This window comes from Phoca vitulina, unplaced genomic scaffold, assembly GCF_004348235.1.
Source record: "Phoca vitulina isolate PV1807 unplaced genomic scaffold, GSC_HSeal_1.0 scaffold25, whole genome shotgun sequence".
Lineage (NCBI taxonomy): Eukaryota > Metazoa > Chordata > Mammalia > Carnivora > Phocidae > Phoca > Phoca vitulina.
In genome coordinates this window covers 12,172,515-12,199,430 of record NW_022589728.1, presented here as the reverse complement: position 1 = coordinate 12,199,430, position 26,916 = coordinate 12,172,515, and the positions used below count along the sequence as shown (strand labels likewise).

General features: G+C 41.4%; 1 protein-coding gene across 3 annotated transcripts in view; it reads left to right on the top strand.

The window, feature by feature from the left end:
- Window positions 1-26,916, top strand: part of CA8 (carbonic anhydrase 8) — a 94,548-nt gene that overhangs the window by 48,489 nt on the left and 19,143 nt on the right. The window contains exons 5-8 of one of the 3 annotated variants that reach the window (XM_032421634.1): window positions 1,290-1,352; window positions 4,064-4,112; window positions 5,733-5,845; window positions 16,958-17,127. In XM_032421634.1, coding sequence (XP_032277525.1) covers window positions 1,290-1,352; window positions 4,064-4,112; window positions 5,733-5,845; window positions 16,958-17,092 — 360 coding nt within the window. In that variant the 3' untranslated portion in view covers window positions 17,093-17,127. Of the gene's footprint in view, window positions 1-1,289; window positions 1,353-4,063; window positions 4,113-5,732; window positions 5,846-16,957; window positions 20,449-26,916 lie in introns of those variants that run through there. The other 2 variants (XM_032421635.1, XM_032421636.1) reach the window with 2 other exon arrangements.

The following is a 26,916-nucleotide window of genomic DNA, read 5'->3' as shown; positions in this document are numbered from 1 at the left end:
GTCAAGAATACTTAATGTCAAGTTTCTTTTGAAACCTCACATTCTTTGGAGCATTTTTTACACTAAAAATGTGTAATGATATATAATGTTTTAAAGTAGAAGTCTGTGAACAGCATATTCTGATGTGTTTAAGAATAAAATGGTGATTATACGATTATGTACAATCTTTTTAAAAAAGGTTTTATTTATTTATTTGAGAGAGAGTGAGCACGAGTGGGGGCGGTGGGGAGAGGGGCAGAGGGAGAGGGAAAAGCAGGCTCCCCGCTGAGCAGGGAGCCCGATGCAGCAGGGCTCGATCCCAGGACCCTGGGACCATGACCCGAGCCGAAGGCAGACACTTAACTGACTGAGCCACCCAGGCGTCCCCAGCATAGGTACAATCTTTATAACAATGTTCTAGAATGCCAGAGCCAAAAATGAAAGGGTTTGGAATGTGATGAGCAATTTTAATTCAGAAATATCCTTGAAATGTTTACATTGCAGTGTTCTATCATTTGATATACGGTTGGCCCTTGAACAAACATGACTTTGAGCTACATGGGTCCACTTAAACATGGATTTTTTACAGTACTGTAAATGTATTTTCTCCTTCTTACGATGTTCCTGATAACATTTTTTCTCTAGCTTACTTTATTGTGAGAATAGAGCATATAATGCATGTCACATTCAAAATACATGTTAATTGACTATTGTTATCAGTAAGGCTTCTGGTCAACAGTAGGCTATTAGTAGTTTAGTTTTTGGGGGAGTCAAACATCATACGCGATTTTCGACGGCACGGGGGTCAGTGTTCAGGGGTTGACTGCAGACAGCACAGTGGGTGATAATCTGTGCACAGCAAGATGAATTTAGAATGAATTCTTTAAAATGTCTAAGAGCTAAGTTTTTTTTTTTTTTTTTAAGATTTTATTTATTTGACAGAGACACAGCGAGAGAGGGAACACAAGCAGGGGGAGTGGTAGAGGGAGAAGCAGGCTTCCCGCTGAGCAGGGAGCCCAATGCGGGGCTCGATCCCAGGACCCTGGGATCATGACCTGAGCCGAAGGCAGACGCTTAACCGACTGAGCCACCCAGGCGCCCCAAGAACTAATACTTTCTTGTACTAGCCTCTCTTACAACTTCAGTTTCTCTATGTAGATGTTGACCTGGTTATTAATGAAAAGGTATTTTACTTATTCCCTGAGAAGGAAATTCAGGTAGACTTGAGCTTCACTTTCTGTTAGTTCTTTTGGATGAAAGCAAAGTATTTAAAGATGGTTGTGGTATGGTTTATGCTTTATGTATTGCAGATAGGAAAAGAGCACGTAGGCTTGAAGGCTGTGACTGAAATCCTCCAGGATATCCAGTACAAGGTAAGTTTTTATTTAAAAGAAAATAAAAATACTGGTTATGAAAGCAGACCCCAAGACCACTCTCAGATTTGATGATTCACTCCAAGGAGACTCATAGAGTAGCTGTTACTCTCATGGTTGTGGCTTATGACAGAGGAAGGCTACAGATCAAAAACGAGGACAGTGCAAACGATCGTGGGGCCAAGTCCAGGAGAAACCAGGCACAAGCTTCCAGCTGCGCCCTCCCAGTGGAATCACGTGGGGATGAACCTAAATCTTTCGGCAGTGATGTGCCACAACGCATGTGAAGTGTGGCCAGCCAGGGAAGCCTAGCTGAGCCTTTGTGTATAGGGATTTTATGAGGGGTCAGTTATGTGAGCATGCAGTGTCTGTGTAACTGACCTCCGCTACCCTGCCTCCATCCTTTCCACCCCCAGCCCCAGCCAAACCAAGCCTTCATCACAAATCACATTGTCGTCGGGGTAAGCTATACGGTCCAACTGGTACAGCATGGCCCGAGGCCTCAGGCATACAAAAACACTCTTATCAGGCAGAATATCCCAAGACCTCAGAGCCAATCAAGGCCAGTCCTCAAGACAGGCAGCTTTTTGAGCAACCCAGGCCTGCTGAGTTAACCCCTTCCGCCCATTGGTTATAGGAAAGTTGTGTAAATGAAACAAAAATTATGGCGACTATACTTCAAAGCATTTATGTTAAAAAAAGAAAAAGGCAAGTACACATAAGCTGTACGATCACATATCTCAGAGAAGGTGATTTAGTTTGATACGACTCTGTAGTGATTCAGCCCACCTTTGCTGGGAAGCCAAGTTCTGTTCTAACCAGTACCTTTTACGCTCACGTTGAATCGATTGAATCTGAGTGGCCTTGGAGGGCAGTAGTTTAATCCTGGATGGCTACTGCAGATACAGCACAGAGATGCAAAGACCCAAGGCCGATCCAAAAATCAATCTGGGAATGAAGTCTGATTAGCTCTAGGCCAGCGCAAACCCAGGGCATCTTGGACTAGGCAAAAACATCTACCATAGATTTCCTGAGCAGGCTTAGAATGAATCCAGCTACCGAGGGAAAGCACAGACTAGTCAAAAAGCTGGTAAGAAGAGGGAAGGACATATTTTGACTGACATTTGTCCAATAGAAATGGGTTCAGAAATTTTCTTTTATTGCTCCAGCTCATATAACATCCGTCTTTATGGAATACAGGGGGCTGGTGGGAAGCAGGTAAGCTGGATTCTTTAATGTGTCAAATAGTTCTTAGAAGTAAGGAAGAGACTAAGAGGTTACACATTAACTTGCCCTGTTATGTCTGCATTGACAGAGTCATCTTACAAGAGATCTCCAACTACTGCGACAGGTCTGTTTGCCTCTAGGGCCTGAGCAATTTAAGTGGCACTATTTAAAATAGTGATTGCAAATGTGACTGTTGAACAATGGCACAAATATTTTAGTGAAATTCTTTATTTTAATTTTATTGAAATTTATTTATTTATTTATTTATTTATATATTTTTTAAAGATTTTATTTATTTATCTGAGAGAGAGAATGGGAGACAGAGAGCATGAGAGGGGGAGGGTCAGAGGGAGAAGCAGACCCCCCACTGAGCAGGGAGCCCGATGCGGGACTCGATCCCGGGACTCCAGGATCATGACCCGAGCCGAAGGCAGTAGCTTAACCAACTGAGCCACCCAGGAGCCCCAATTTTATTGAAATTTAAATACAACTTTGATAAAAGTTGATTAGAATTGAATTTTTTTTTTAAAGATTTATTTATTTATTTGAGAGAGAGAGCACAAGCTGGAGGGGAGAGGGAGAGAGAATCTCAAACAGACTCCATGCTGAATGCAGAGCCTGTCTCGGGGCTCGATCTCAGGATCCTGAGATCACGACCTGAACCGAAACCGAGTCAGACATTTAACCGACTGAGCCACCCAGGCGCCCATAGAATTGAATATTTTCATTCAGGTGTTAGTTTTCCCTCTCTGCAGAAAGAGAGCATCTACAATAGATCCTAGAGACAAGTTACCAAATGCAAATGAAACAAAATGAGAATTTAGGAGGCAGGTTGTAATGCCAAGATTAGGAGCTGAGGGCAGAGTAGCAGGGGGAAGGTCATTTCAAAAGCATTCTCTGAACAAACCAGGGTACAGGCATTTTACACCAAAGCCCAACTCTCTGGTGTGGATGTGCTAGGAGCGGGAAAAGTGGGACAGACAGACACTGGACAGACAGTTGTAAGTTTCACTCTGAAATTATAGGGGAAATTGAACTGTGGTCGCAAAGAAATAGCTATGGACTCAGAGCAGGAGTGTCTTGTTGGAATCAGCCGATGTGGCTCCGGTGAGAAGACAGAATGAGACCGCGCCAGATCTGTGTGGTCCGGAGTGCCATTTGAGAAAGATGTCAACCTGCGTTTTCAGTGCTAACAATTTTTTTATTCTAAAATTTAGTAGGAGTCTTGGGGCACCTGGGTGGCTCAGTTGGTTAAGCGGCTGCCTTCAGCTCAGGTCATGATCCCAGGGTCCTGGGATCAAGCCTCGCATTTGGCTCCCTGCTCCGCGGGAAGCCTGCTTCTCCCTCTCCCACTCCCCCTGCTTGTGTTCCCTCTCTCGCTGTGTCTCTCTCTGTCAAATAAATAAATAAAATCTTAAAAAAATAAAAAATAATAAAATTTAGGAGTCTTATGATAACATATGGTGAATTCTTTTGTTTTTCAGGGGAAGTCCAAAACAATACCCTGCTTCAATCCTAACACTTTATTACCAGGTAGGTGTTAATCTTGATCTCATCAGGTGAATTTTAACCGTGTGAATATGATTGCGTTGTTTACCTCCCAATACATATAGCTATATGTTATTAGTTAGTAAAGTTTCTTTACAATTTACTTTCTCTGTAGTAGGTAGCAGTTTCAGACTGCTCTACACATGGGAGTAAACCTTTTGAAATAATAAACATTTTGTTCCTTTTTCTATTATTCTCTGAAGAGTTTCCTTTGGATTTTCATTTGCAAAAATTGCTACCTCTGTGTAAAGCATGAGCATAATCACATAACTTTGATATACTTCTAGGATTGGTCAGTGAGGTTCTTAACTAATCTCTAGAGTGAATTAGATTTTATATCTAATTTTAATAAGGTAAACTCTGCAGTGCTACTATCATATAGATGTTATTCTAATTATTTAGGTATACCTACACAGGTAAGAGTTGGGTATAAAATACTCAAAACATAGTTTGTAGTTAAAGGTTGTTTTGTACAAAATTTTGGTCTTCACATTTCTCTGCCTAAATTATATGCTGTTTCTTAGTGTTTTATTTGTTTATTTATTTATTTATTTTTAAAAGATTTTATTTATTTATTTGACAGAGACACAGCGAGAGAGGGAACATAAGCAGGGGGAGTGGGAGAGGGAGAAGCAGGCTTCCTGCTGAGCAGGGAGCCTGATGCGGGGGGCTTGATCCCAGGACCCTGGGATCATGACCTGAGCCGAAGGCAGACGCTTAATGACTGAGCCACCCAGGCGCCCCTGTTTCTTAGTGTTTTAAACAAAACCAAATGGGCTGATGCACTGTATGTATCATCTACGGCTTACATTTAATTGCTTTACAACAAACCAGTTTTTACCATGTGTTGAACATTTATCCACCATATTTGATCAAGAGCTCTTCTAATGCAGAACTTAAAGATTACATAGGAATGATTTTTTTTGTCCTGTCATAATAGGACTTCCGTGTTTTGCTGTTGAGGGAGATGTATAGAGAGGGCTAAGACAGAATGTTTAAAAACACAGTCTTTGAAGTCAGACTGTTTAGTTTTGAATCTGGCTCTGCCAGTTATTAGCTGGGTGACCTTGGGCAAATTATGTAACCCTTTGTGGTTCAGTTTCCCCATCTGAAAAATGGGGCTAATAATAGTACCGTAATAGTACCTGTCTCATTGTTTTGTTGTGAGGATTAAATGAGTTCATGTGAGATGCTTAGAATAGTGCCTCATATGTAGTTAGTATTGGGTTAGGTGATGAATAAGTCAGGTAAATCCTTCAATAAAGTAAAAACACAGATCCACTTCTTCTAAAGTGACTAAACTGGATCTGTACGTACACACATATATGTATATATCAGGTTTGGATAGCCATCTTTGGCTTATATAGTGATACATGGATAGAAATCACTATGATATTAGGAAGAGGGCTCATCGTATTTTCCCATTGGTTATTTTCTCCGTGATCATTAGTTTAAGAATGCATATGTGAGGCTGTAGTTGAAAATGACCTCATTCGGAAGAGTGTTGTTTATAGGCAGTTTGTAATTTTGAAAATTATTGTTGGCATCTTCAAAATTATTATTAATTAATTTACTGTTTTGTGACGTGTCCACCCGGTTGCACAGATCCTTTGCTGCGGGATTATTGGGTGTATGAAGGCTCTCTTACCATTCCACCTTGCAGCGAAGGTGTTACCTGGATATTATTCCGATACCCTTTAACTATATCCCAGCTGCAGGTGAGTATAGCACTTCAAATCTTTCAGAAGAAGTTCTGAGCTAAAGGTTAAATACTATTTCTGTAAAAGGGAAATGTCTGTTTTATGTTTTAGCTTCCTTTAGATCAGTCACATCTTCGCAGATGAAAGTTAGACGTCTTGAACCAGTGCAAGCAATTGAAAGGTCAGGGATGAATAAAAGCCAGCTATCGTTTATGATTTGTATTTTAAAAGTTAGTTTTTATAGAGTAAATACAAGTCACTGAAATAGTCAGACTTTTGATTAGTCTAGTTATTTCTTTGTGTGGGATTCCCCAGGAGTGAAGAGGAGAAAGGTCTTGGAAGTGAAAATGTTGCTTATTTCTGTGAGTCATATGGGCTTTGTACAATACTTCTTCCTTGGCTTGCACAGGAAAAGTTCTGTAAGCAGAAGGGTGAAGGAGGTAAAAAGAATGCTCTGGAAAGAGCTGGATTGTTCTCTAGCTCCACTTCTGGTTACCTACTTCTCACCTTGGGCTTTGCGTAGGTGCTCTAAATGCTGATGCACAGTGGGTGGGGGCACTGAGTTGAACTGTCATGGGATGTTAGCTGGTGGAACATGAGGCAACATCATTATAATGTGTTTAAATAATGATTTTGATATTATTACAAAAGAGGTGCTTTAAATGTCTCCTGTCCTCCAGGGATCTCAGGGATGTGTTCTAAAAGGCTGTATTTTTTCCTTCATGATCAACCTCAGAAGGCTTAGGCTGTACTCCAAACAAATGAAGTTTCCTTTAGTGACTTTTTACAAATTTTTATTACATCTCCTATCACTTTCTAAGAACTTTAAGTGTATTAACTACTCAGTAAAGCCTTCCTTTGCTTGTCCTTAAATCTTCAAAATCCTTTCAACCTTTAACAGTTTCTTCTTCTTTTTCTTTTTCTAAGGATTAATTTTAAAACTTCCCAATTTAGCTTCTCCATCCTTTTACAGCCTTTGATCACACCACCTTTAGGCTTTCATATTTTTAATATGACAAATCCCTTATTTATTCATATATCCCTGTGTTCTTAAAAGAAACTATTCCTGAGTGCCAAGCAGACACACAAAGAATATAGAGATTAAAACACAGTCTTTACCCTCAAAATGTTTACCATAGAGTAGAAGAGGCAGACAATCATACAGATGGTTATGTTGATTGTGAGAAGTAAGGGTGCTCCAGACACACATAGGAAAGAAACCCAACCTGGCCTAGGTGGGACTGGGAGTAATTCCTGAAAAATATTAGGAGTAAGTCTGGTAAAGAAGAGGAAAGAAATTAGAAATTTGAGCCTAATGTTAGGGATAGAAGTTTGGACTAATAATTACGGGTTTGGATTTTAACCACAAAGATGGTAGCTGCTGTAACAAAGAAACCTCAACATTCCAGTGACCTCTCACAGAAGAGATTTATTTATTTATTTTTAAAGATTTATTTATTTATTTTAGAGAGAGAGCATGGGTGTGTGCACATGCCAACTCAGGAGGGGCAGAGGGAGAGAGAGTCTTAAGCAGACTCCCTGCTGAGCTGGGAAGTGCATTCAGGATTCATGTCCAGGAAGGAGAAGAAATGGATTTGATGATGAGTTGAGCTCAAGTTGAGGAGGAGACAAGACAGTCGGCTGATGGCCAAACCTCAGTATACCTGGAGGAGATGGTACCATGCAGGGAGCTAAGAAGGACTTAAGGACACCTGAGAGGGAGTGATGTCCTGGGGCCCAGGACGGGGGAGAGGATGGCCAACATGTGGAGGAGGGGAGGGAAGTTAATAGTGACAGATGCCTCAGAGAATTTAAGGAGGGTGGGTGCTGCCTGCCCGAGTGGCAAATAACTGTATCTTATAGAAATGGGCCCAGATGCCACTGGGTGGTTTTGGGATCCAACCCGGTTCCGGGTGATTGTCAGTGGTTTGGGTGCTTAACCACTGTCCCCTTTCAACTCCTGCCTTTTATGATATCACAGTTCCTTTGAGATCCTCTTTCTATATGAGACCTTGTCAGGAAAATCTCACTGGTACTAGAGAAGGTTTCTACCTTTTTGGCCTGTTTTGTGTCCTCAGGTGGAGGAGTTTGGTTTCTTTTGACAGAAACACAGAATGAGACCTTCAGAGGCTGAGGTGGACATACAGATTTAGGGATCATTGGCATAAGAGAAGGAGCCAAGGGACACAAACAAATGAGATGAAAGAAAAGAGTATGGGAAAAGAAGAGTGGAGAAGATGGAAGAAGCAGTCTCTTGGGAGGTTTTCCTGAGAAAATTTTTATAAGAGAACTCTTCCAAAGCTGGTAGGGTCCCATGGGACTTACTACTCTCCATTTGCCATCTGGTTACTCCAAGTCACTTCTCTCGCTGATACCACATTTCCGAAGAAGGGAAGAAGGTTTGGGATGAGCAGGTGGGCATGTGAAGGCCGTTGTTGGCTGACCCGTCCAGGTCAGACTGAGACTGCAGCCTCAGCTGTCCTAAGCTGGGGCGGGAGAGTTGTGATTGTTCTGGGAATGATGTATATCAAAGAGCGAACATCCCTCTGCATTTACTTTTCCTACACCTTGCTTTTAGGGACAGTGATACATTTCCTCATTGTTGCAGTAAGTAGCACAACATCTTAGATGACTAAGTTTCAAACACTGAAGCTTAATACACAGTATGTTTTGCTGGGGACTCATTCATTTGCCTTTACATGTCCCTGATTCTATGAACACAAGCAAATTACTGATAAGGTAGTATGTTGCTGTAGTTCCATCTTCCTTTACTCTTGTCATAGTCAGATGTTAGGATGTGGAATTTCTCCTTTGAGAGTAAGGTGGATAATTTATTCGTTAATTCATGCATTCGTTGATTAATTTGGTAATTTGGCATTTTCTATATTCCAGGAGCTGTAGTAAGCACTGCAAATGGAGGACCAATAAGACATGGTTCTGACCTCAAGGAATTCACCATCTGGGGGGAAAGGCAAATATGTTCACATTGAAAGAATAGTAATTTCATGTGAACAGTGCTTTGGTATGACATGAATGTGCCCTAGCACATAAGACAGGCACCTGATAAGATTTAGCCATCTGGTAGACCTTCCCCAGGCCAGGTAATGGGGTGTGGTGTGTTAGTGGGCATTGCCGACTGGGGAAGAAGAGTCTGCATGGGCACAGAGGCCTTTGGGGATGCCCACAGTTAGTGTAAAGGGCCAGGGTCATGAAATGCAACCGGAGAGGGGATCATGGGCCTGACACTCACCAAAGAGCCTTGATGTTGTGCTGTGGAGGCTTCCTGAAGGCAGCAAGGAATTACTGGAACGTTGTGAGAAAGAGAGAGAGACAAGACCAAGTCTGAATTTGAGAAACCTCTCTGTAGCTCCTGTATGAAGATGTCAATCTGAGTTAAGATTGTGAAGTGGGATGAAAGGAGAGGAATGGCTTTAGAAATAATAAAGCAGTAGAATCAGTAGAATTGGTGACTGACGACATAGGAGGGTTTTCAGGGAGGACGAAGCCGCATATTACTCCCTGGATTTTGGCTTGAGTGACTGATGAGTGTAATGTCGCTCTTCACTATGACAGGGGATAAAAATGGAAGAGCAGGCTTTATGCAGAGTACTATGAGTTTGTGGTTGTAAATGCTGAGAGTTTGAGGATGCCTTTGAGACGTCCCAAGAAAGGGATGTAATACATAGGTGATGGTTGAAGCCACATGTGGAGAAGAGGAGATCCTTTAGGGAGAGAAAAAGAAACAATGCAGAGCATGGGGAGGGGAGCTGATAAGGCCATGCATTGGGACAGTTGTCCCCATGGAATGACTCAAGGGGTGGGAAGAGTCAGGAGGTTGGTGGGATGTAATGTCTGGAAGCCAAGGGAGGCGTGAGTTTTCAGGAGAAGGGAGTGGAGAGATGGAAAGTATCAGATTCTGCACACACATTAAGTGAAGGGCGGAAAAGTATTAATTGGATTGAGCCACAAGGAGAGGTCTCAGGCATGGAGATGAAATGGAAGAAGCTGAGTCTGCAGTCCCATTTGTTCAGCATTGCTCTATTTAGGGGTATTTTTCTAAAAATAGATCAAACCTTTTAGTGAAAAATAAAACTTTTATCAGCACAATAAATTTCTGTTTATTGGAAGTTAGCTGAGATTAACCTTGTTGAGCCACAAAAGAGAACATTCTTAATTCCTCTTGGAATTCCATTAAGGATTCCCTTGCCAGTATGTTAATATGTGGGAATGTTACTGTTGAACTATACTGTGAATGTTAACTGATGTTCTGTAAATGTGAGCAATAAAGTTTTACTCCCCTGTTGACTAGCACGTTATACCAAAATTCAGAGACAAATCACTGTGCCTGCCTTTGTGTCTGGCTGGCTTCAAAGGGAACCTTGCTTTCTGTTATCCCTTTGAGTAAGGCCGGTGACAGACTCTAATAACCTTAACCCACCAAGTCATTTCCTCGATTGTTGGGAAAACCTATATCTTCCTAATTGGGAGCCAAAGCCAAAGGAATGTGTATTGGAAAGAATAACATCAACTGCTCTTGAAAATAGATGACTTTCCAATTAGCTGCAGCTTTTTAAGAAAAAAGATTTAGGTACTATTAGCACAAAGCTCCATTACAGCATCTGTTCAGAGGACAGCAGTGTTAAAATGCGCGCACACACACACACACACACACATACACACACACACATTAAAATGCATTTTAGGTTGATTTTGGAAAAAAAAATTACAATCTTTGGAGAATGTAAATTAATCTGTTCTTGACTCAAATGTTTTACTGTTGCTGCTCATATAACTTCAGAGAAAGCAGAGCAAAAACAGAAAGGGTCCAGAGAGGGCAGTAAAAATGAGGACTAAAGGGAAAGATGGGATTCTAGAATTCAGACCCAGAAAAATTGAGACGTCTCATATTATTACCCTTAAAGAGGAACAGAGACGGAGGGAGGGATTATAAAATATTATTTGTATATAAAATAACAAAAGGAACGACCAGTAGTAGGTAGAATCTTTGCATAGCTGAGTATTTTGAGAAATATAAAACTTTGTATTGAAGAAAAAATGTTTCCTTTTAGATCTCGGGGTTAATGTATGTAAATTAAGCTGCTGGGTATTATTATGGAAACAATTGGTCTCTTGAAATGTACCATCTGCCATAGGATAAGAATGTCTGCACTAGCCACATTAAAGAAAAGGCTCTAAATCATCGTAGTTTTTAATGAAATGCACAGCATCTCAATTAAGGAGGAGTCATCTGTTGACGTGCAGCGTTGACAGTTAAGCCTATCATGGAACATTCACATCCTCCTGGGTACTCAGAATTCTAGAGTAAGCAACTGGAAGCCCCTGCTCAACTGAATTTTTTCATCTTATTCTTGGTTAGCATACCATATGCTAGGGGAAAAAAACATGCAACTGGATGGATTTCAATGAGTGTAATTTTATTTTGCTGTGATCTATAACTGTTAAATTACTTTTCAATAAATAGTGGTCTAAGCATTAGGAAGCTGAAGGAAAAAAATTTTTCAGCTGAATTGTTATGTTTGGAGATGAGATTCCAAGAACAGAATAAAATACCAAATTTCATCAAATCTGTCAACAAATTGTAGGACCCATCCTGATTTTCAGAGACATGAAAATGTGAACAATATTCGGAATTGATAATATGATGGCATGTGTGCGAGTATGCACGCATACACAGAGAAATGATTAAGTTTTACTCTCCGTTTTCTACTTTGCTTCTCTCTTCTTTTTCTGTTCCCCCTTACTCATCTATTCCTACTTCTTAGTTTATCTGCTTTCTCCAGTTAGATGCTCCTGTCTTTTTTTCTTTCTCTTTCAACTTCAGTAACACCAGTGAAGCAAAGGAACATAAATGTGTTCACTGTTTTTCACTATGTGGATATATGTCTGTAACAACTTGGAAAACCACTTTAATTTTCTTTTCTTCTTGGTTTTGCCTCTTCTTCATCGTTCCCCATTACATATTTCTTAGAGGTTGAGAAGTGGGACTCTTCCTAGCCCTGACAGCCCGAGTCAGGGTATGGTGTGTGCTTGGCCATTGGGATCTGAGAGCCCACCTGGTCCTGGGCGACGAGAGAGGTCCGATTAGGTCCAGGACTCAGCAGCAGGGCCTTTCTTGTCTGTGTGCTCCCCATATGGGTTCTAAAGACCCAAGTTGCTGTGGGACCACCACATGGTCATGTTTGAAAATGATTTCAAGTGATTGGGAACATTTGTTGTGAATTTTCTTCCGTATCCATGATTCTCAAACTTGGGTGGGTTTGTTCGAACACAGATTGCTGGGCCCCACCCCAGAGTTGCCGATCCAGTAGGACTGGGAGAGGAACTTATTCCAGGAAGCACGCTTTGAGGACCCCTGTTTCTTGTCTACTGGCGTTTACCTCCATGTGTAATTTAGAACCGCATTGTAACAGCAGAATACAGAGTTTCTTAAGGGAAGCATTGAATATCCAGTGGAAACCATGTGAGCCACATATATAAGATTAAAATTTCTAGGGTCCACAATAAAACAATCTAAATATAAATAGCTGAAATGAATTTAAATAGTATATTTTAACCCAATGTACCCCGAATACCGTTTTAACATGTAATGAATATAAAAAAGCATGAGTGGGATTTTTTACATGGTACTTCATGCTAAGTCTGACTTCGCGGTGTGTCCTGTGTTGCCAACACATCTCAGTTCAGACCAGCCGCATTTCAGATGCTCAGGGGCCACAATGAGACAGTGCAACTCTAGATTCTCCTGGGACACTCCTTCTTCCCTTTCTTAAAATGTGTGGTTTTTAGGCACTTGTGGGGAGTTTGGGATATATTTCCTCAGTGTCTTCCATGATAGTGCTTCCTCTGTGGTCACGAACTCTATAGACTGTAATTCTTTTTTTTTTTTTTTCTTTAGGATTTTATTTATTTATTTGACAGAGAGAGAGAGAGAAAGAGCACATGCAGGGGGACTGGCAAGCAGAGGGAGAGGGAGAAGCAGGCCCCTCGCTGAGCAGGGAGCCCGATGCGGGACTCGATCCCAGGACCCTGAGATCATGACCTGAGCTGAAGGCAGACACTTAACTGACTGAGCCACCCAGGCGCCCTAGATTGTAATTCTTGACTAAGTTTGCGTTACGTGTAGCTCTTCAGTAGCTGCCCTCAAGTGAAGATGGGAAGACCCATGGCAGAGACCAGGACTGGGGATTGGAAGAAGGGCAAGTTGGCATCAGTCGTACTGGGTAGAGGATCTTCTCTTCTCTGAGCTCTTGCTCAGAAAAATTAGATGAGACTAAGGAGTCAGTGACAGATGAGTTGGTTTATGGATGAGAAGTCTTTAAAAAAAAAAAAAGCAATGATTTTAGAAAAAAAGTGAGATAGTGTGTTGAAGAAAATGAAATAATAAGACTGAGTACATGAAAGGTGGTGAGTCTTATCAATGACATAATCTCAGTATATATATGTATTTATGGACTATTTAAGTATAGCTGGCTTTTGACTCTTACTTGATGGCTTCCATCAGGAATTATATTACTCGAATTCATGTATTTTGTTGCCTGATGATAAAAGAAAAAATAAGACGAGAACGTTGACTTTGATGTGTTCTTTTTCTCTTAATTTTAACGTGGTAACAGAGATGCAAGTGAAAAGACATTTGTTAGAGGATATGCACAGGAACTTGGGAACTTTTAAAAATAATTAATGCCAAACCCTAAGCCCTGTAAATTAGCACTTTAAATGCACTCCTAAAGAAAATGGTTTTAAAGCTGAACTTTGAGCGAATAATCTGGTTCATGAGTCAGTGAAGGTTGGAGTCAATGCTTTAGACCAAGCAGAGTGCACGCCCGATTCAGAGAATAGCTATTCAACTCTGCTACCTTCAGAAGACAAGCATGTCTCCCTGAAGCTTGGGTTTCTGTCCTTTCTCTCTTGTAAATTGGTTAAAAACCAATAGCCATGTTTAAGTAGAGTAGCATTAAAAATTGACGAAATCATCCCTACTGATACGTGTGATAGTCTCTGTACTGCCCTGACATTTGAATTTCGTTGCAGACTTTTATCCTGAAGTATTATTCTGCTCGTTTCTCACTCTCTCTCTTTTCAGTGGGAGATACCGCAGTACGCGCTTGAAACCATTTGAAGTGACTAAAGGTTTTGAGGGGTGGTTACTTCAGAAAAATTGGCATTTCAGAAAGACGTGTTTTCCCCTCCATCTCTGTTGATGTTTGAAGTCTTCAAAGTGTTGCTATGATCAGAGAAAAACATTTCTTGTGAAATAGTTCTCTCCAAGAATGCAGTGATTTGAGACTGGCTGGCTGTGGATTCTGATCGTCTGTTCTAGAAGAAGCTGTTTTCACAGAATTTGCTTCAGGCTGAGGTCTGGGGCTTGAAAGATTTATTTGTCACTTCAGAATATGTAAATATAAAATTAACCTAGTTTTAAAATAAGCTTTAAAGTCAATCAGAAATGGAGTCTTTCTTAAAATATGCTTAGGCAGTACACTTTCTAGTCCGCATTGCTCATCGGTGACCCCGTGCATAGCGTGTGGATTCTAGTTGCCGCCATTACTTGTGATTACACGTAGAAGGGGGTACGAGGAGGGCAGGACTTTGTTTTCTCAGTCAATTGGTTTATTATTTCCAGTATACTTTTTGCACAGAAAATTTCAGCTAAATATTTATCTCAAGATGCTAAAGGTTTGGCTTCAAAAGAAGTTGTGCCAGTATCTACTGAACCCTTCTGTGTGCCGTGGAAGTATGCTGAGTGATTCTCATGAATTATCTTGCTTCTTACACTGTCCTTGCAAATGCTGTTATTGTCATCCCTTATATCCATGTGAAAACTGAAGCGTAAAGAGGAGACATAGTCTGGCCGTTTGGGTCTTAGGTGTCCGAGCCAGGGTGTGAATTGGGCTTTTTAAAATTTTATTTTTTATTTTTATTTTTTTTGAAAGATTTTATTTACTTATTTGAGAGAGAGCACAAGCAGAGGGAGTGGAAGAGGGAGAAGCAGGCTCCCTGCTGAGTGGGGAGCCTGATGGGGGACTCGATCCCAGGGTCCTGGGATCATGACCCGAGCTGAAGGCAGTCGCTTAACCAACTGAGCCACCCAGGTGCCTCTGAACTGGGCTTTTGATGCAGAGCCCAACTGCCTTCATATTCTCCTGTTTGAAAAAGCCTGACTAGTTTCCTTTCCACTCCATGCTTAGAGAAAATTCAGTAAAAATACGTGCCACAAATAAGGACAGGGGATTCTCATGCAGCCTTGGCTCTGGAAGTTTTCCAGGTGCAGCAAACAATAGGTGATGCTCATATTATATTCCCAACCTAAGATCCCAAGAAGGTCTAGGGAAAAACCACTGTGTAGATTAAACAGCTAATTGCTTATGTCATTGGCACTTCCGTAGAAGGATAGCACGTAGGTATGATAAAAAAGCAAAAAACAGGACAGTACCAGGTGGGTCAGTCTTATCCCATGTAGGGAAATCAACATTTAGGGAAATCATTTGGAGACATGAGAAAATCAGGCCTTAGAGGTTAGATTTCTAACTTGCGTTCTAATATAACAAGCGACTTCCTTTTCCCTCAGCTCTGTTTCCCAACATGTATGCGAGTTTTTGGAATATTAGAATCCTGTGAGAGTCCATTCTTTTGGGGTCCGGGAGCCTCTTCTTAGGAAATGCACGTGTAAAATTCTGCATATCATTCAGGGGTTTCATGAGTCCCTAAAGTCTCTAGGGGTGTGTATACTTTTATTAGAACCCCTGAATTCGTGGATCTCCTGCATTTCATTTTAGTTCATGAATGGCAGACTTCTGTGTCTGTGCTGTAGGAAGAACTTTTGTAGATAAAGCCCTGTGATACAGACCTGGTGGACTTTTGGGGGATTGATGCTGTTTAAAGCAGTTCCATATCCTGCGATATATGGAAGATGCGGGTTATACTGGCTTGATGGGAATTTCTGAGGAGGTGGCAGTGGAGCTGGGAGAAGAGCAGGTGGATTTGGACTTGTCAGACCCAGCTAACGTGGAAACTCTCTTAATCTTTCAGTTTTCCTCTTCTGTGAAAGGAATGAGGACTGTGTCGTGTGACCATGTGGCATTTAAGCGAATGGCAGACGATGAGTCCTGTAGATAAATCGACTGATGGGAATGAGTCTGGCGAACGTTCATCACGTTTGCTTGTTGTTCAGCTACTCCTCGGAGGGTTCAGCTTCTCGGAGGGTTCTGCTACTCCTCAGAAGGTTCTTAGGGGGCACAGACCTGTCAAGTCGGAGAAACTGACCCTTGGGACTCTGGGGCTTTCTTAACGTGTAATGAGAATCCATGGGATCTGGGGAGGCCACCTGAGAAAGGGAGATGAATGTGAAAATTGATACTGCTAAGGGGGGAAGTTGGGCTTACATTTTTGGAAAGTCCGAGGTTTTCATTAGACCAGTGTTCTCCAAAAAGGTAGAAGAGCAGCAGAGAGAGTCTTGTGATGAAGGACACCTCCATCTGATAAATCTAATGCCTGATCGGTGCTAACATACAGTAATACTGGAATTCATTAATTAAAGCTATGCTTGGAGCACTTACTCATTTGTTCGCCTCTTATTATGTTACAGACAGGCGTGAGAGCTTTTAGAGAGAGGTGTATTGCATTTTGGCATGAGCAAATCCAGCAGGTTTCTGTGGCTGTTGGGGTTGTCTGGAGACGTTACTACCTCTCCTTCTGCTGTCTCCACTTCTTGTGCAGCAGTGATGTCTCATGTCTTACTAGGTTTGGAAGAATTAAGTCCGTCTTACTCTTCCTTTTTTTTTTTTTTTAAATTTTATTTATTTGACAGAGACACAGCGAGAGAGGGAACACAAGCAGGGGAGTGGGAGAGGGAGCAGCAGGCTTTCCGCAGAGCAGGGAGCCTGACGCGGGGCTCGATCCCAGGACCCTGGGATCGTGACCTGAGCCGAAGGCAGATGCTTAATGACTGAGCCACCCAGGTGCCCCCCGTCTTACTCTTCTTGAAGATTAATTTTCATTTTTTTTTTACAAACTGCTACAATTTATGCATATTTTAAGTCACTGAGGAAACTCCAGTCTTGTTCATGTCTAGTAAATAATCAAGCTGTTTTGCTCTGTTTTTATTTTCAGATCGAAGAATTTCGCAGGCTGAGGACACATGTGAAGGGGGCAGAGCTCGTGGAAGGCTGTGATGGGGTTTTGGGAGACAATTTTAGACCCACTCAGCCACTTAGTGACAGAGTCATTAGAGCCGCATTTCAGTAGCCAGAGAGAATGGGAACAAGACGGCCTTCATCTGGGTATGTGCAGATCGAGTAAGGAAAATGGGGCTGCCAGTCCTGTAAACCTGTCACACCAGAGTTAGTCTCACGGTGATCCTGATGATGTAGCAGTGTGAGTGCACTTCGCTTTGATGAAAGGGATGACACGTTCTCAAACCCTATTAATTACAAGTCAGGTGGCTTTAAAAATTTCATGCAGTGTTGAAAAAGAACCTCCGATCCTTGTATTTTCCCACCAGAGCAGCCTTTAATTCCCATTTTGCTTTACTACTGGCCTTAATCAGGTAAGGAGCCCCAAGGCAGAGAAGCATCCCCTCTTTATTCAAGGTAAAGAGGTAAAAGTCCTTTTTAGGGCTCCCTGTGCTGCACCCTTGAAATGGCAGCAGTCACCTCCTGATGACTGAGGAACATAAAGGGATCCTCTGGAGGGGTTTGTGAGCCTCAGGGCTGACCCTTGTCTAATGCATGTTCGACTTCTTTATCGGGGTAGGCGAGGGCAGATCTGGCGTGCGTTAAAATCCTTGTCCTGTGGAAGTGCTTTTATTTGAAAGATCAAGAAGCACTTACTAGGTATATGAATATGGTACGTTTCTTTATTGACTGAAATATAATCTATGCATTTTAATATATTGGATTGAATATATGCATACCTTATCCCCAAAGAGCTGACAAAATAAAACCTCACAGACATGGCAAAGATCAAATATACATGAACGACTATATCCTGGATTATTTCTTTACCTCGTGAATTGCCTAAGAGTGCATAACATAGGTCAGCGCACATAGCTGGCCAGCTGCTGCTTCCCACAAGAGGAAAGCATCGGTTGGAAGTTACGTAGGTAAACAGGACAGAGCTTGGACTTGGTATAATGGACTGTGGTGAGTATAAGCTCACATACTGTGCAAGTGGAACAGTATAGAGTGGGAGTCACAGATGAATAGAAGTCTCTGGCTTCGAGAAGCTCAAACAGTGTCTTGAGCTAGACAGTTGACATGGGAATTTTCAGAGGTGATCATTTTGTCCATGTGTTCTCCAGTCCATTTTTCTTGCTTCTCTGTTACTATAACCATATATATCCAGTACTCCATCCAAACTGTCTTTTTTCTTTGTGAATGTGCTTTGCTCATACAGTCCTTCCCACCCCTCTTGTTGCCTGTTGAAATCCTAGCTACCCTGCAGGCTCAACCCAAATCCTGTTCTCAGCACGAATTCTCTGCTTCTCCCTTAAATTGTACCTTTCTATTCACATTCTTTCTTCCATTTAGCTGTTTGTGTGTTTCTTACTTTCTGTGTTACAGTCAAGCTTTTAAAGGGTTGAAACATGTTCATTTTGCTTTGAATCCATCGTGACACATAACACTTGGCGTCTTGAATGTCCGTTGGCCCATTAGCAATTCTTGAGAGCTACACGTAGCTTATATCAGCCAGCCACATGCCAGTCATTTCCTGACTCTTCGTTTCTGAGTTAGCTGGTATGGTTCTTCTTCTGATTTTGGAGAGGGTGAGGGCCAGGCAAAGTTGCTTTGGTAGGACTGCGAAGGGACTTTCTGTAATTCATATGTGGTAACATGAGAGAACATGCAAGAGTGCTTTAAGCTAAGCCTTATGATGGAGGGATTAAAGAATTCAAATTATATTTGATCAGAAATCACTACCGTGTGATTGGTTCTGGGTATCAAAGTTCAGAAGAATAGATGTCTCTGCTCTCAGAAAACTTAGAATCTCCTGTGGGGAGCCTGAGAGTAGAAAAATAAATACTAAAATAAATACTTCAGAAAACATACAACTACAACTTCTAATAAATCCATGAATGAGAAGAACAAAAAAAGGCAGTGAAGGAGATTTCAGGTAGAGGGAGTATCTTTTGCAAGGGCCCTAAGGGGCTATTCCCTGTGGAGGTAAGAATTTGATGCATTGAGGTACACAGGAAGGCCCTGTGAGTCTGGGGTGTAGGACTCAAAGGGGCAGGGCTCTTATCTTGGAGGCCTTGTCAGCCTCGTTAAGGCATCTTTATTTTGCTGTTGATGCATTGAGAATCTCTAAAGACTTCTGCTCAGGGGCGTGGCCTGACCTCATGTACGTTTCCAGTAGATCACAGTAGCTGCAGAATGAACAGATTGGATGATAGTGGGCCAGGGGTAGGAGTAGGGAGGTATTTTAGAAGTCTGCCGGGTAGCCGAGGTGAAAGACGCAGAGACTCGGATACTAGACCAGGAGCCGTGGAGATGGGGAGAAGTTAAAGTATGTTTAGTAGACCTTGAAAGTGATAGTACCTAGTTGACAAATTGGATGATGGTGGAGAGAGACAGAAATATCAAAGATAACTTCTGGGATTTGGGGGCTTTAGAAACTGTGTGCGGGTGAAGTGCCGTCATCGAATGACAGCAGGAAAACTGGAGGAGACTTGGGAAGTTAAGAGTTGAGTTGGAGCTCATTGAATGAGAGATGTCTGTCAATCGCACTAGTGGACCCTTCATGCAGCTAACTGGACTTTCAGAAGCGGAGATCAGAAAGGAGGTCTGAACCAAATATGGGAGTCATTGAGTCATTGGCATGGAGCTTGGATATACATGTATCACGTTCTAATGCTGCATGGGATCGTTTCATTAAGTGTTCACAAAATTTAATGTGAGACTTGGTAGATAAGTTCACAGAAGCACAGAGAAGTTAGATCACTGGCCAAGAACGCAGTCTTTGAGCAGCAGAGCTGAAATTGGACCCAGGCAGCCTGGCTGGCAGAGCCTCTTTTTTACCCACTGCCCATCAGGGGTCAGGGAGCATGCCCAAGCTTGCCGTGAGGGTGGTGTGTTAGAGCGGAGTCCAGTGGGAAGGGAGGAGGGGCAGATACGGTGTGATGGCAGCGGTTGATGAGCTGGGTGGGAGGAGAGCAGAAGGCTGCAGCAATAGAGGGGGTGAAGGGATCCAGGGACACTTTTTAAACAAAAAAACCACTAGCCCTTGTCTGTATGTTGGGGTAATGAGCCAGTCGGTGGGATGCGATGAAGATGCCACTTCTCAGAGGGGCTAATCCTAGCTGTGCAGTCTCTGAAGACTTGAGAGGGGATGGAATCTGGGGTGCCTGGCTGGCTCAGTTGGAAGAGCATGAGCCTCTTGATCTGGGGATCTTGAGTTCGAACCCCACCCCGGGTGTAGGGATTAGGAAAAAAGAAAGGCAATGAAATCCTAAGCAGATGTGGAGGAGGTTGCCTTTATTACAAGAAGGGACACTTTCTGGGCTATAATAGGAAGGGAGACGGAGGCAGTGGTTTGTAGAGTTAGCATTTCCGTGACTTGCCTTTCTTATTTAAGGAAGAGTGGGGCTGCAGCTAGGAGAGGTGAGAGGAGAAGGGAAGGTGGGAGACTGGAGCAGAGGAGAAGGGGGATGGGGGGCTCACAGGAGCGACCCAGTAGGAGGGGCAGGTGGGCTGGCAGGAGGTGTGTGGTGAGGTTTGGTGAATGTGAATTTATTAATTTCCCCAGTCTAGGTTTTGTGTCCTCTCTGAATATCAGTAACTGTAAATGACACTTTTTATGAAATCACATTACCACCATGAACTTTTGATCCACATCTAGCCCTAGACCAGAGTTGCCTTTCTCTAAATATCTAAATAACCATCACTCTTTTATCTCCCCCGTACGTGCACACAGACTGAAATGCTGTTGATGAGATTATGCGTATTTCAGATGCTTCATATTCCTTATATGATAGGAAGATAATGTATAATTTTTCAAGGCTTTAAATTAATTATGATCTAGGTTTTTTCAAAGGAGGACGGATTTGTATCCTTATCTTGGTGACTGAGATGACTTAAGAGGGGTCACTTTCCCCCAAATTCCTAAGAATGGTGCAGGAATTCTTTCAAAGGCAACTCCAGTTCTGACTTCATCCTTCTATGAATACATTTTTGACCCTTTTATCTTGAAATGTGTAATACAAATCTAGTCATAGTTCTACATAAAAATTATATTGGGAAATCAGACTTATGGATGTGTGCTTTTTATTTGATATTTAATAATGCCCTAAGGCAGGTAATTCAAATTTTTATTAAAGTGAAATGATTTGACAGTCAGACTTTGAATTTAATGCATGAATGTTTCATTTAAGCTCTTGGAACTGAAAAGGAAAAAAAATTTTTTTCTGGTGATTCTCTAAAAAAATGTTTAAAATAATTCAGATTTATTTTAGCTATGTCTTACTAAAATTACTTTAGTTTTTAGACTTAAAATGACTTTTTTTTTTTTTTTGCATGACATGTCTAGACATCTGGAGGGCTTTGATAACCAAGACTTATTATTTCCATGAATAATCTGTGACTTTTTATATTGCCATTTAAGAAGTATGAACTATGGTTTTATACTTGTTTAAAGAACTAGCACATAACTCATCCAGGTGCTGGAAATTCTTTAGTTTGGCAGTGCTAGTTCAGATTTCTGGGAGCCAGTGGACATGAAATGATCCTTTACCCATTGAATTTTCTGTATGAGAACCAAATCTTAATAATAACAAACAAAAAGCAAGACCAAAGTTTTGGTCCAGTTTACTTGTTGCTCTTGGTATCTTAATATTGGTACTTAGTTCTGATGAGATGATTACTTGCCTGTTTCATGAAGTTTTAGCCCATTATTTAGAGCTTTTCTGACTACTCAAAGACTTGTCTGTTTCCCCAGTAGCTCAGATATCGTTAAGCTGCACATGTGTACAGTAACTATACTTAATTATAATTATTTATTTTCTGTAAAACCTGTGCCACAATGCTCTTTAAATAGTTTCCTTTCTTCCCCCCCCCCCCCCCTTAAAAGGGGGAAGAAATCTAAGTATGCCTCCAAGTAAATTAGGGGAAAAAATAAAGGAAGAAGAAAAAAGAGGGTTATAAACCAAATGACTCTGAATGATCCCTTTTCAGGCTTGCCCTCATTTTTGTTTCTGGGTCTTTGAAGCCACCCTTGACTGTGTTGAACTCTTCCCCCCATATACTTTTGCAATTAATAATGTTGTCTTTTTAGCTTTAATAACACTATCACAAGCATCAGTTTCTTATCCGTTCTCTTTTATAACATAAAGAGTTATAGGTTAGAAAAGGATAAGGCGTTCTAGAAAAGGAGGGGCTACGTGGGGAAAGGGAGAGCGTCAATTCTGAATGACCAAGTAGGGAAAAGCTATTATCCTTCCTAGACAAATGGAAAGCTCAAAGCCATATTTTCAGTCAATAGAACTTGGACTTTTCCTCACTCTAATAATTTAACTTGATGCACAGCATTAGGGTGAGAAATGAAAACTCGGATATAGCTGTTTTCTATTTACTGTATCATATAGAATTTCTTGAAAATGGAATGGATTTCCTACAGGATTTCAAAATGATTTCAGGAAAAGGACAGAATATCAAGGGTGCTCAACCTGTCTATTATGTTTTGATTATGTGATATAAAAATTGTTATTAACCCAAGAATGAAAAGCATCAAAGCTGTATAGGCATTTCTTTAAGATTACTCGACAAGGCAAATAATCCTTACTTCCACATATATCCCTTTTTATGTTTTAGAAATGTTAATGATTTATTGTGGATAAAAATTGCAGAATGATTTGGTTTTTCTCCCCCCCCCCCCCCAATGAATTCAAAGAAAATTGTGTTTGGGAGGAAGAAAAGAGAACATTTTGCAGTCATGGGCCAGCTTGTATGTTGAACATTCATATAGTCTGATACCTTAAATATGGTAGGTTTCATGATTTTAAACCTAGAGCATATGTTTTCCATAAGAAAATTCCTGAGACCAGGTGATCTCCTCTAAACATGTTCTCTTATGCCTTTTGCATCATGGGTGCTCGTTTTGGGTAATTTCCTCAGATCAATTTTTTTAGCTCCGTTTTTCCACTTTGAGACGAATTATTAAGAAAATCATACTCATAAGGAGGCACTCATTTCAGTTTCCTCCTCATTTATTTGCTGTCCATTCTCTCGAGTTTCTCTTTTTCATGATGGAGTTTACAGAGACTGAGGAAAGCAGTCATTCTGGAACTGGGGAGGTGTAAAAGCTCAGCACTCAGCACTCAGACGGACCTTCCAGGAGGCCACTTCCGGTTGGAGTCCTCACAGCTCAACCTGTGAGGAGGCATGCTCTCTTGGTAGGGGACAGAAAACCTACAGTTTCTGTTCCCACCAACTGCAGATGACCCATGCATTTAGTCCCAGACTAGGTCTCTCTATTAAACTCTAGTATTGAATGCCCGACTGTCTGTCCAACTTTTCTTTTGGAGGTGTCAAAGACATCTTAAACTCAATATATACGAGGGTGTATTTACGATTTTTCTTCACAGACCTGGCTCTCTTCCAGTTTTCGTAGAAACCAGAGTTACACTTGACACTTCTCTTCCTCACCTCACCTCAATGTTTCTAATTGATCATCCAGTTCTGCAGATTTGCCTTCTGACAGCTCCCAAATCTGTCTCTGTGTCCCCATCCCCAGCATCACACCCCATGAAATTAGCCCCATTTCTCACCTAGACTGTCACAAGAGCACCCTCCTCTCTTCTACATAGGATTATTAAAGAAAGATTGATAAAAATAAAAGACATGGAGGATGTGGTGTCTACATAGGATTATTAAGGAAAGATTGATAAAAATAAAAGACATGGAGGACATGGTGCAGTCAGGCTTGTGTGTCAGCTGTGATTGGTTGAAAGGGACAATGAAGCTCGCTCTCAGCACAGTGGGAAGGGGTGCTGTGACTAGTTGGCAACACCCGCCGTTGGGAGTTTGGTGGTGGTGGTGATTGCCATCCATAACGAAAGGTACTATTATTGGCATCTGATTTAATGTTTGCTTTTAAGGTACAGAATCTTTTGAAAATGGGCTTTGGAAAACCTATCTGCATTAGAGCTACTGATCCGCAGCTAGGTGTTAGCAGTTATCCAGGAAACACGGAAGCATGACGAAATGACTGGAGTCCTCTTTTTAACATTTTCATTTTGTTATGCAATAGTTATGGTCCTGACGATTATATATAGCAAATTGCTTACATATAGCAAAACCTAGGGAATCTAAAATCTCAGCATGGAAATGAAATGACATGAGGGTGAGGAAAGAATTATGCCGTGACAGTGAGGAGGAAACTACCCCAGACCTCTTGAAAGCCATCTCCTGAAGAAGGGAAAATGGTGAGTTAGAGAAGAAACCATATAAGAGAAGGATATTGATAGGACCCTCAAAAGGGTGAGAACATATTTTAAAATATTTTTAGTAAAAATACGCCATAAAAAGTTCATTTAACTGTATAGGTCTTGGAGGTGCGTGTGTGTGTGTGTGCCTGAGTGTGTGTATGTGTGTATAGGTTTGCCTTATTTTGGGGGCTGCTTCAGTTTTTTTTTTTTTTTTGGTTAATCACCATTTAGTTTTTGATGTAGAGATCCATGATTCATTGTTTGCGTATAACACCCAGTGCTCCATTCAGTACGTTCCCTCTTTAATACCCATCACCAGGCTAACCCATCCCCCCACTCCCCTCCCCTCTAGAACCCTCAGTTTGTTTCTCAGAGTCCATAGTCTCTCATCGTTCGTCTCCCCCTCCAATTTCCCCCCCCTTCATTATTCCCTTCCTACTATTTTCTTCTTTTTTTTAACATATAATGTATTATTTAATTCAGAGGTACAGGCCTGTGATTCAACAGTCTTACACAATTCACAGCACTCACCATAGCACATACCCTCCCCAGTGTCTATCACCCAGCCACCCCATCCCTCCCACCCCCCACCACTCCAGCAACCCTCAGTTTGTTTCTTGAGATTAAGAATTTCTCATACCAGTGAGATCATATGATACATGTCTTTCTCTGATTGACTTATTTCACTCAGCGTAATACCCTCCAGTTCCATCCACGTCGTTGCAAATGGCAGGATTTCATTCCTTTTGATGGCTGCATAATACTTCATTGTATATATATACCACATCTTCTTTATCCATTCATCTGTTGATGGACATCTAGGTTCTTTCCATAGTTTGACTATTGTGGACATTGCTGCTATAAATATCGGAGTGCACGTACCCTTTTGGATCACTACATTTGTATCTTTGGGGTAAATACCCAGTAGTGCAATTTCTGGGTCGTACAGTAGCTCTATTTTCAACTTTTTGAGGAACCTCCATACTGTTTTCCAGACTGGCTGCACCAGCTTGCATTCCCACCAACACTGTAGGAGGGTTCCCCTTTTCTCCACATCCCTGCCAACATCTGTCGTTTCCTGACTTGTTAATTTTAGCCATTCTGACTGGTGTGAGGTGGTATCTCATTGAGGTTTTGATTTGGATTTCCCTGATGCGGAGCGATGTTGAACACTTTTTCATGTGTCTGTTGGCCATTTGGATGTCTTCTTTGGAAAAATGTTCATGTCTTCTGCCCATTTCTTGATTGGATTATTTGTTCTTTGGGGGTTGAGTTGGTAAGTTCTTTATGGATTTTGGATACTAGCCCTTTATCTAGTATGTCATTTGCAAATATATTCTCCCATTCTGTCAGTTGTCTTTCGGTTTTGTTGACTGTTTCTTTTGCTGTGCAAAAGCTTTTTATCTTGATGAAGTCCCAATAGTTCATTTTTGCCCTTGCTTCCCTTGCCTTTGCTGATATTTCTAGGAAGAAGTTGCTGCGGCTGAGGTCGAAGAGGTTGCTGCCTGTGTTCTCCTTTAGGATTTTGATGGACTCCTGTCTCACATTGAGGTCTTTCAACCATTTTGAGTCTATTTTTGTGTGTGGTGTAAGGAAATGCAGAATTCTTCTGCATGTGGCTGTCCAATTTTCCCAACACCATTTGTTGAAGAGACCGTTTTTTTTTCCACTGGACATTCTTTCCTGCTTTGTCGAAGATTATTTGACCATGGAGTTGAATGAGAGTCCATTTCTGGGCTCTCTATTCTGTTCCATTGATCTATGTGTCTGTTTTTGTACCAGGACCATACTGTCTTGATGATCACAGCTTTGTAATAGAGCTTGAAGTCCAGAATTGTGATGCCACCAGGTTTGTTTATCTTTTTCAACATTCCTCTGGCTATGCGGGGTCTTTTCTGGTTCCATACAAATTTTAGGATTATTTGTTCCATTTCTTTGAAAAAAGTGGGTGGTATTTTGATGGGGATTGCATTAAATGTGTAGATTGCTCTAGGTAGCATTGACATCTTCACAATATTTATTCTTCCAATCCATGAGCATGGAACGTTTTTCCATTTCTTTGTGTCTTCCTCAATTTCTTTCATGAGTATTTTTTTTTTTTTTAAAGATTTTTTATTTATTTATTTGAGACAGAATGAGAGAGAGAGAGAGAGAGAGCACATGAGAGGGGGGAGGGTCAGAGGGAGAAGCAGGCTCCCTGCCGAGCAGGGAGCCCGATGCGGGACTCGATCCAGGGACTCCAGGATCATGACCTGAGCCGAAGGCAGTCGCTTAACCAACTGAGCCACCCAGGTGCCCCTCTTTCATGAGTATTTTATAGTTTTCTGAGTACAGATCCTTTGCCTCTTTGGTTAGATTTATTCCTAGGTATCTTATGGTTTTGGGTGCAATTGTAAACAGGATCGACTCCTTCATTTCTCTTTCTTCTGTCTCGGTGGTGGTGTATAGGAATGTCACTGATTTCTGTGCATTGATTTTATATCCTGCCACTTTACTGAATTCCTGTATGAGTTCTAGCAGTTTTGGGGTGGAGTCTTTTGGGTTTTCCACATAAAGTATCACATCATCTGCAAAGAGTGAGAGTTTGACTTCTTCTTTGCTGATTCGGATGCCTTTTATTTCTTTTTTTTTTTTTTTTTTTTTTTTTTTT